At 39.0% G+C, this 11,264-nt stretch overlaps 1 protein-coding gene across 1 annotated transcript; it reads right to left on the bottom strand.

Annotated features, from left to right (window-relative positions):
* Positions 1 to 12: 12 nt before the first annotated feature.
* Positions 13 to 8,654, bottom strand: LOC144640809 (chitinase domain-containing protein 1-like). Its single transcript, XM_078499879.1, has 12 exons — positions 8,398 to 8,654; positions 7,840 to 7,925; positions 7,384 to 7,430; positions 6,812 to 6,856; positions 6,617 to 6,723; positions 6,399 to 6,460; positions 5,971 to 6,063; positions 5,409 to 5,507; positions 4,768 to 4,904; positions 3,963 to 3,978; positions 3,410 to 3,490; positions 13 to 802 (listed from the first exon to the last, which is right to left on the bottom strand). Exons 1-12 carry the CDS (start codon positions 8,443 to 8,445, stop codon positions 751 to 753), a joined length of 873 nt encoding a protein of 290 aa, XP_078356005.1. The 5' UTR covers positions 8,446 to 8,654; the 3' UTR covers positions 13 to 750.
* Positions 8,655 to 11,264: the final 2,610 nt, after the last annotated feature.

Genomic DNA, 11,264 nt, shown 5'->3' with positions numbered 1-11,264 from the left:
ATTTGTTTACAAGCAGGAATTTTATGTCTTCAATACGATCAGTTGTTTATTTGTTTATTCGGTTATTGAAGTATTTTTCAGAGTTTTGTTGCATTGTGTGACATAATGTCACGATACCAGGGTCACGGGGTAGGGCACAGACAATTAAATAATGTACCACTCTCTAGCATTCACGAGCTTGCAACAAGACACGCTTCACGTTTACAGCTACCATTTTTTTGAGGGAATTCAGCTGCAATTTCTTTTTTCCCACCTCATCCACTTGGCCCTTCCCTCTTTTCCTAATCCTGCGTTTTGGTTGTCCTCACCTTTACTGGGCAAAATCATTCATTGTTAATTCTGATCTTGTAATGAGGTGACTATGGGCCTTCGCTGGCAGCCATACATTTGTTCAATTTACATAGAAAATTAAAAGGGCTATGAGCTTTTTGCCCATAGCCATTTTCACCAAATTAGGGTTTGTTTGTTTCTCTTTTGCCAAGCAAAGAGAGCGCGGGAAAATCAGCACAGGGCATTTATATTTATGATATAGTCAGGGTGAAGACATAAAAAGGTCATTATTGATTAAACACATGAAAGTATTAAAAGAAAAAGAAAGACAATTGGAGATACTTGGATTGGCGAGTGTCCTGCGCTCTAACCATTAAGCCACCGCATCCCTCACAATAGGTTGTCAAATGAAGATCAAACAACGATTATCAAACAATCAAAAGCAGTGAGGCTTAGCTACTTTAAAGACGACGAGTGGTTTTACTTTACCTTCAGTGACGGGTAAAACACAGTATGATAAGTTCCAGCGGAGCTGCAAAAAATCAGGGAGAGTGCTTGTGAGTAAATTTATGACTACGAAGATTAAGACTACGAGGTGTAGAATGTGCTTAGACGAGGTTTAACATTGAATCCTTTCTGCTACACCAAATCGAAAGACGTTTCGGTTAAATGGGGACTGTGACACAGATTTTACGCCAAATTTACGCATCGGAAATGGCCATCAAATTCGTTGAAATATAAAAATAACCTCTTAAAACAGTGAAGGAACATTTCAACAACACAGCAAATACAAAAGAAATTGCGGATGGCCAAAATTGACTAAGATTTAAACGGATTGCGATATTGGTTTTCGAAAAATTGTTGGGCTGAACTGTTTTCAAAGTTGATCTTGTTTGCTTGTTACTTTAAAAATAACGCCCGGGAGACATATTTCGTTGCAATGAAGCTATGGCGTTGTCATTTAGATCCATAAAAGTAATTTCCTTGCAAACCGTTAAGAAGTTTCTTAGAGAGTATTTGGCTTGGCTCGATTTCCGCCGCCTTCTCGAGTCCGGTCTTTGTTTTCCCGAAAAGCGGCGGAAATCGAGCCTAGTATTTGGCAAAACTTAGTAAAATAAAGTTAACTCAACCGTGACACAGTCCCTTTAAGTCTAAAGCCCTCGTCAATTTGAAGAAAACTAAACGATCCAAACTAAACGTCGTACAAAATCGCCTTTTTAAATAACGTACGGTATCTTACGAACCCCGGGGGCTACTCAAAAAAATTTATACGGAAAGGCTCCGCCCTGAGGAACCAAACCTTCACCCTTGTATATACCATTTTGACAGAAAAGGCACTTCCTTTCGTATACCTTTCATTGGAAAAAAGTACCCCTTTCATTTACCTACACGATACGACATATACTTAAAACAGGACGTTTTCTTGTCATTTTTATGTAGCGCTTAATAAATTAAGACGATACAGCCAAAAGTTGCGTCTGTTCGAAGTATTTAAAGGGACAAGGTCAGCATTGTCGCGATATTTTAAGTCATTTTTACCTTATGGTAATGAGGTATTAAAAATGACTATTTATTTCCCTCACTGGCTCACTCACTCACTCGCTCACTCCATTCCGATATCAAACCGCAATTAACTCATGCATTAAACAGTAAGCGTGCTGACAGAAAGGTCCTTTGTCACGCAGTTTTCCCTGCCTCCCCTTCCTTGTGTTCTGTTCAAATATCTGGGGGCGGGGGGGGGGGGTGGGGGGTGGGATAGAGGCCAAATGCATGCATTGAGTGCATGCATGATTTTCAAAATGGCGTGTCGGGCCGAAATTATCAAAGGTGGGTTTTCGTTCCTTGCGCTTCATCCTCGATCCAAATACACCTTTGTAGACCTTACAAACGAAGAGAAAATTTGCAGAAAAATGCTCAAGTGGAAAGAAATGGGCTTCAAGGCAAAGATTGAACTGTTTGTTCAGAAACATCAGTTCATTTGGACAAGGAAGAATCGATCAGGCGCAGGAAGAATCAAGCTTTACCATCTGGGAGAAAAGGTAAACACAACATTCATGCACGTTTTTGTTTCGCGTCACATCATCTTCGTGTCACGTCATACGTTCTTCATCTTTTTGAGTCGTGCAGAAACGCGCATCTCTTTCACATATAGTTACGCTTAAACTGTTATAAAAAATTATTACGCTCGCCATGTGACGTGTTCAAGTATTAAAACACCACATCCACGGCACGTTTATGTTTCGCGTCACGTCACCTCGTGTCACGTCATCCGTTTTTCATCTTTTTGAGTCGAGCAGATACACGAAGTGCTCGGGCGTATCTTTTCTATTAATTTTTTTCCGCTGCTCAAAAATAACGCTATACGTGCTGACAGAAAAGTAAACATATTCACAAAACAAATTTACTTGATGCTTAAAAGGATCAAAGGTAATACACTAACCGGTAAATATTTTGGTTGTGAAAACTGAATAGCGCTACGACCCCTGAGAGCACGAGCCATCAATGACGCAACTCACGTGGAAAAATAAAGCAAAGTGAGATTGCTTTACTTTATTGGACACTACTTTAGAAAAAAAAAATGCGGAGGTCGGCACTTAATTCATCGAATTACCATGAGGTTGCTCGAAGAGCCTTTGATTGTGATTACTTCCAAATTGTAGGAAACCTCAAAATAATAGTTGTGTAATGTAGGAAAACAACAAAGGAGTAATCAAAACCCGAAAATAACCATGGATGGTTTCGTCTCACGAAGATTAAGACGGATTACGACTGACAAACTTGAAAAAAACTTGCCAGTTTTTTTTTTCAAAATGAGTTGTCCGTGACTGAGTTCCTTTAATTTAAAGGTCTTTTTAAATATCTTTATGACAGATTTTCCTACCCTTTCAAATACCTAAACTTGTGAAATCCCTACCCTTTTATATACCTGAACCATGAAAAAGGTACCCATTTCGGGCGGACCCTCCCCGTATAGGCCATTATAAATAGGGAGTACCCCCTCCCCCTCGGGCTTAGGACAACCACCGACTCAGTAAATTCCCAATGCCTCTGCCCTCCTTAAACATCAACAGGAAAGACTGTCAACTGAAGCAAAATTAAAAGACGAGTATTTGACAAATTGAAAGTTGGCTTTACTTACGTGAACTTGAACGAATGTTCTGCCACGCCTTCCTCCCAGACCAGTTTTTCGGTTTTGTGTTTCGTCAACAGTTCAATATATCTAGCAGGGGAATGAACGGTTAGTTATCTAAAGTTCAATAATATAATTCCCCTAACCGATGATATACATTTCTTTTAGGTCATCAAGGCAATATTTCCTAGCTGACGATTTTCTATATCCTCGTCAGCTCTCTGCAGGACAATGTATTAACATTCTAAGGAGAAATTTTATTTTGGTCTATATTGGGCCCAATGTGTTTAGTGTTTAGTTCGCCATAATTGATTTCTAGCAGTTTAGTCTTTGCCACGAGATCGTTCGCGGAGGGCTCTGATTCAAACTTAAATTAAGTTATTTAGTTCGTTTTTATTTATTTATGTTTTTTACATCGAACTCTCCATACGCACAAGTTGTAGTTACATGTATATAGCGACTAGCCTTTTAAAATTGGAAGCAAAATGACAAAACTGAAAGTCGTTCGTTCTGCGGTGGCCCCTTTTAAGGACCATTCATGTTAAGACTCTGAGTGACTTACCGCGATCCCAAGATGGCTGTGTAGACAAGATATTTACCATTGATATGAAAAACAAGAATAAAAGTGAAAGAAACAAATTAGATTCGGAGGCAGAACAATAGAACCATAAGACCAACTTGTAGGTTGTAGTACCACGTGAAAGTGCTGCGCAATAGGAAAACAACAGATGTAGAATAGCTTTCATTTAAATGGTTACACACTAGGGTTTTGAACCACAGACGTAAAAGTAAGAACGACCTTGCACAGCATAATAAATAGTACCATGTGAAAGTGCTGCGCAATAGCTTCGTCTATATATAGTAAATGGTTACACACTAGGGTTTTAACCACAGAAGTAAAAGTAAGAACGACCTTGTACAGCATAATAAATAGTACCACATGAAAGTACTGCTCAATAGCTTAGGGTTTTGTCCACAGACTCAAAAGTTTGAACCACCATTCACAGCATATCAAACAGTACCACATGAAAGTAAATGTACTGCTCAACAGCTTTCATTTGAATGGTCACACATAAGGGTTTCATCCACAGACGTTTAAGTTAAGATTTGCCTCTTTGGATTAGCTAAATACAGCTGATTCGAGAGCGACAAAGCTGGCAAAAGAATTGAACACGAGTGCACAAATTAAGGAGCTTGGAGCAAGCGACAACAACAACAACAATTACAATTAAAAACATTGAAACTGAGGATGCGGGAGGGAAAGAAAGGAGATCTTGCTCTCGGTCTTCTCGGTGGTTCGGTGACGACTGTAACGCGGGGTACAATTAATTCACTAAATCTAAAATATTTTTACAATTTTCACGTACGTCCTCCCCCCATGGCGGCAAAGTCCTGGCCGTAGAAGTTGAGGCCCATAAGAATTTTTGACCGCTGTTTTCCCTTTTCTGGACTCAGTGTAAGAACACAGTCTTTGATCCACTGGAGAGGAGCGTTAGGACCAGGTCTAAATTTAACAAAAGAAAAAGATGTACAACAGAGTTAAACAAAAACAAGAAAATATACGACAAAGTGGGGAAATAAACCACTTAAAGAAAACCAATCTGGGCGCGACAGAAGCTTCGAATCCCCAAAACCATGAGCTATAGGAAAAGTGGAGATCGTCTAAAAAAAGCCAATAACTAACCCACCAATTATAAAGTTGTCTTCTGAATTTCCTTGCTCGAATTAGTTCCACAACACATGGGTAAGAAGACGACTTTAGTGGCAAGTTATTGGCTTTTTATTTAGACGAACTCCATTTATCCTATAGCTCATGCTAAAACATACATACATCTAGACCGCCAACACAGTACGACGGCAACCCTAAAAGAGACCTTGATGTTCTGTCCTGAACACCCTAAGTGAGTCCAAAATCTGTTATTTACACCCCTAAATCCCTAAGTGAGACGACAAGCATCCCGCCACTCTCATGAGTCTCACCAAGGATTTTTATAAAGCTTAGTTTTACCTTCCGTGAGTGGAATAGTCATAAGTCATGAGACTAAAGCCATCAAGTACTGGCGCCAACAGCTCGAAGTCGTGTTTGTCAAATGATCCTGGCTTTTTGCTGTCAGGGAGAAAAATAATAAAAAAATAACCGTTAAATCAAGTGCGGCGCTATCCATGATCACAACAGACCGGGGAAAACATTTTTAAAAGTCTTCCATCCCGCGCGTTAACTATCTCGCGGTTTTTTTTTTTTTTAATTCACTACACGTTGAATGTTCCCATAAGGAAAGCAAAGAACTGCTCCGTTTATGATCAGAAATACACTGTAGACTGTCTAGAGCATGCGTAGAGTGCATCCTTTCCTTCTGAAGATAGGAAAGAGATGTCGTAAAATCACGAACAGCACAAGTTAGCCCAAGAAAGTTTAAATTCCCGTATTAAAGAGCTATCCGGTCGAGTCAACTGTCTGTAATAGGGAAGTGTCCGTACTATAGACGTGTCTGGAAAGAGGAGTTCGGCTGCAATTTAAATTTCATTTTCCACGTTGATATTTCACAGATATATTTATTGATTTAGCTTACCCAGCGTAAAACGGCGGAGGAATCACCAAAATAATCTTGAGCTTTTCTTTATGTAGAGAATCGGCCATCTTACTTACAAGAAGATACAAGTCCCTAAAAGACAAATGAACGACTCGTCTAGTTTTCTTCATTTATCATTTTTGTTGCGCCTTTCCGAGGAAGAGAGGAGAAGATTAATTTTGAGGAATCTTCGGATGGACTTTTCCATGATAGTAAAATAACAGAGCTGTTTCCAGGGCTAATTGCAAGAATCTAACTTTCCCTGTGATGTACCATATCCCTAGGATATTCCATTACCCCGGAATCATACTAACATTGCAAATCCTTTCCCAGGGATATTCTTGTCACCCAGGATATTCCGTTTCCCTGGGATATTCCCAGTAGAAACATTCCTCGGGTTAAATTAACAAGACGCAGGTAGTACTTACTCCTTGGTATCTCCATTATATTGACTCCACACCTCAAGAGTAAGACCATCAAAATAATTCGCCTGAATAAAAAAATAAAGACAGTAATTTAACTTGAATTCGTTATCGTCAAGGGTCCACCAGCCAATACAAACAATTTTCTTGCTTTTTTGTTGCCGGAATTATTGTTTAAAAATTGTTATAGTGTAAAAATTTAATTTAATCTTACAGGAACTGACCTTTAGGAAGGACACAATTGTGTCAATAAGAGATTGCAATGCAGTGTCACTTGAGAAAATGATGTGATAGTCATTGAATGTCCATTGATCAAAAAGTATTCTGGGCACTGAAAATAAATTGGAAAAAATCACTGTCAACATTAATACTACATCATTCAATTACATGTATTTAACTGCACATTCACCATATCTCACCAATTTTTACATGTTTGCCACCTTTTCGGACTTCTGTCATCCAACCTAAACAGAAAGAGGACACAAAAAGTTATATATTGAAAATTCACTTTTTAATTCCCTTTAAACCTGCATGTAATTTATGCCCATTGTGGAAGACCTGTGCAGAAAATATCTAGGTATCAGCCTTCTTGATGCTAAGCTATAATTTATGTACCTGCATTATTCAAAACTTATGGGAGGCACGGTGGCCAAATGGTTAGCGTAATGAACTCCACGGCAGATTGAGCGGTCCGGGTTCGAGCCCTGACCGGGGTCACTGTGTTGTGTTCTTGGGCAAGACACTTTACATAGTGCCTCTCTCCACCCAGGTGTATATTATTAAATGGGTAGCGGGGAACTAATGGAGGGGGGGGGGGGTGATAACTCTGCCATGGACTAGCATCCCATCCAGGTAGGAGTAGAAATACTCCTAGTCGCTTCATGCTACAGTAACTGGGATAAGTTCCGGCCTGTATGGGCCACAAGGCTCAACGCAGACTTATGCAAAACTGATGTAAGTGTATAAACTGCCCACAACAAAAATTTCACACCTTGATCAATATCGTGTGTGCCTTCTATTGCAAAGGTGCCTGTTTTCCTGTCAACAAAAATTATAAATTACACTTCTAAATATAATAATCCAAGTCATGTGCATGTATTAGTATTATAAATGATACATTTCTAATATTTAAACACTGTGCATAAACATGAAGTGAATATAAAGTAAGTTCTGTATGATTTCCAGTACTTATTTATTGAGAAAATTATTGGGAGTAAGCCAATAAATAATATTTAAGGAGTATGATATAGATCTACATGTATATACATCAAGTAAAATATGACGATCTCATTCTTTGAAGAAGATCAAGCACAATATTACAGTGTACTAGGATTTAATGAGAAAAAAGTACTGAAATATATGCAATTATTATAAGTCCTTTAAATTTCACTTCTGTCAGTCACAACTAAACAGACCTACAATTCTCAACTGGCAATACAGTACAAACCTTCTTTTGATTTGGAGCCAAACTGGAGAGACATACGTAAACTTAGAACTGAATATTTTTGCTACGTCATAACCATGAGAATTCCACTGAGAATAGAAAGAAAGAGAGATGATTTTTGATTAGCAAACATTGCAGTACATTTTTATTTTAATGTGTTCAGTTTTCACTGTTTGTAATTTTTTTTGTGTTAATAAACTTTTAGCCTGCGAACACAGATGTATTTCAGGAAAAGAATTTAACTGAAGATCCTTTGCAAGAGAAGGTTGCCCCACCCCTCTGGAAATTCTTGGCCTTTGAGAGCCCTCCCAACCCCAAGAAATTTTTAGGAGGAGTATGGACGTTTTCTGGAACAACACAATGCAATTTTTTGAAACTTCAAGCAAAGAATAATAAATAAATGAACTGTCACATGATTGTTTTTGAATTCCTAGAAATATGGTACATGCAATTTATCTTCATTTGCTTAATATTATTAATTTTTAAGAACCTATAAATGTATACTCTGTTTTGACTTTTAGAAAAAAGAAAATTAAATCAAATGGTTTGAAAAATACTTACAGGTGTGACATATACAAGGACATCCCCATCAAAGTTAACTTCTGTCATGTTTTTGTAGTACGAGCTGTGGAACTTGATAATATCTCTTGTTCTGGGATTTTCCACCACCAAGCCTCGGGCTGTGACATTTGTGTTTGGTGGTCGTGTCTGGAAAAGGATACAATACAATACAATACTTTATTTAAAGTGGGAAACATGCTTAGCTTAGAATAGCTAGTTTACAGATGTTCCACTAAAATAACAGATAAAAGAAAACTAAAATAGAATATATAAGAATGTAAATATATATTAATCTAAAATCTAAAATGTTTAAATGCACTACCTAAATATATTATTGTGTCTACAACATGTATGTAAAAAAGGATTTTTTAAAACAGTTTTACCTTAAGTTAATTATTAACCACTTCATTTCCAGCTAGCACCAAACCATGCCAGGAGTTGTGGTCATAGCACCCCCAGGGGGGTACTCCGGGATCAAAGTGACGGGGATGATCGAATGGAGGCAAAACTCAGGACCCAAAAAAATCCCTAAGTCTCCCAACATTACCCAGAAAAATCCCTGGACCAAAATAAAACGCCCAAAAAAATCCCTAGTCAAATTACCCCTAAATTGCCAAGGCCGCGCCAAGGCACTTTAGTTTGATTTTAATACCCTAAAAAAATCCCCTATTTAAATCAAGTCACCCAAAAAAATACCTGCCAAATTCTCCTACCCAAAAAAATCCTGGAATCGAAAATTTCGACCCCAAAAAAATCCTTCGCACATCCCCGTCACTTGGATCCCGGAGTACCCCCCCTGGGATAGCACCCACCCACCTCACTTCCCTTTCCCTTCCCCCAAAGACCCTTAGCTTGATAATGACAGGGTAAGTCTTTACAAGCTCTTTAAAACCCACAACTGCCAGAGAGGAACAGTGGCCTAATGGGCCGAGGGAGGGGGGGGGGGGGGACTCCCATATGAAACGGATGGAGATGCTCATCGGAAATTGTGAAAAGAACCCCTAAAAGCGACCAATCTGGGCGTGGCTCAAGCCTTTCTTGACCCCTAAAAGATACCAAAAAACTAAGAATGAAGTTTATATTTGTATATTTCTTCGTGTGTAACCCTACAACCCTGTCTCACTCAGACCAAAAGTCCAAAGTTTACACCCCTAAGCGAGACGACGAGCATCCCCGTCACTTTCATATGCGAGTCCCCCTGCCCCCCCCCCCCCGGGCCTAATGGTTACCATGCTGGGCTCCAAAAAGAGTGGTCCAGCTAACAGGTTCAAGCTCAGTGGCTGGGGCACTGTGTCATGTTCTTGGGCAAGACACTTACTCTCATGTATAGTGTCTCACTCAAACCAGGTGTGTTTATGGGCACCAGTGAATTTAATGTAGGGGTAACCCTGTGAGGGACTAGGCCAACCCATCCAGGAGGGGAAGTGAGTGGGGGGGGGGGGTGGAAATACACCCAGTCTGTTAATGCTACAGAAACTGGGAAATGCTCCAGCAGCCTGTACGCAGAACAAAGACATTACAATGTGCCTTTTTGACTACCTTTTGTACATGCATGTAGAAGCAACAAAGTGGAGTATTAAAGTATCTTGTCCAAGAACGCAAATTAACAAAATGAACCTAGCCAGGGTTCAACCTGGTCTATTTGATGTGAAGTCCAGTGTGTTAACCATTAGGCTGGTACCGCCAAGCCTCACTCTTAACATAAAACAAATTAGAAAACAAATAATTTAACGGCAGTCCTAACACAGCAAAACTGATGAAATGCCACAAAACCATTTATCTCCATTCCAAATATCAGTAAGGGAACATTCATTATTTATGCCAGGGGGTGGGCCGGCAAGAATTGATGGGGGGTCATGAAAAATCCAGAATGTTCTGAGGGGGGGGGGGGTCACCTTCAAATTATGATCTTATCTGCAGGCTATTTTGTTACAAAATAAAAGCTGGTTGTTAGTAGGCTAGTTCCTGTTGGGGGGGGGGGGGCATTATGTTTTTCTTTTGTTTGGAAGGGGGTCAACATGTTTTGGTTTTGTCTATAATGAATCTTGCCAGCCCACCCCCTGGCATAAATAATGAATGGTCCCTAAATACTAACGCATGTTCTCTAAAAATAATATTAATAAGCTCTTCAACTTTGAGCACTGGGGGTTATTCAATAAAATGTTATTTGTCTCACAACAGTAACTGAAACATTGCAGCTACAGTGTAACATCCTTTGGCTAATGTCATTGTGCTGTATCGTGCTGTGATAGTTTAATAATTATAACAATTTAACCACACCAATAATTATTTTAGACCCTAATCAATGATTTTCAGACAGAGGTAACATTTTTTCCGTAAAAATTTATGCTCAAGATTTCTCTATCATAATCACATTATATTAAAAATAAAAATATATAATTTATATTAAATGGCTATATTTAGAGAGGATTCCACATCAACAGAGCTGGGTTTTTATGCAGGTCCTCTATCCAGGTTGAATTGGAATTTGGAAGTGTTGGTTTTTCTGGAGGTAGGAAAACTGGATAACCCGGAGAAAAACCCTCGGAGCAAGGGCGAGAACCAACAACAAACACAGCCCACATGTGGCACTGAGCCAGAATCGAACCCGGGCCACATTGGTGCTCTCACCACTGCACCACCCCTGCTCCCTTAAACTGGAATATAAAATAAAAATGTTTCAGTTCCTTGCCAATATCTCTGACTTGCATTTCACTTATAATCAATAAATTGCTTTTTGAGAGCCACTTATAGACACACAAATTTATACAAATTCATTTTCTTTCTAGTGAATGGCCACATACCAAAAAAAATGAATGACCACATACCAAAAAAAATTGAGGTATTTAATTAACTCTATGAAAAAA

Source organism: Oculina patagonica, unplaced genomic scaffold (assembly GCF_052425735.1).
Source record: "Oculina patagonica isolate OP01 unplaced genomic scaffold, crgOcupat unplaced497, whole genome shotgun sequence".
Classification (NCBI taxonomy): domain Eukaryota; kingdom Metazoa; phylum Cnidaria; class Anthozoa; order Scleractinia; family Oculinidae; genus Oculina; species Oculina patagonica.
This window is presented reverse-complemented; position numbering and strand designations above follow the sequence as displayed.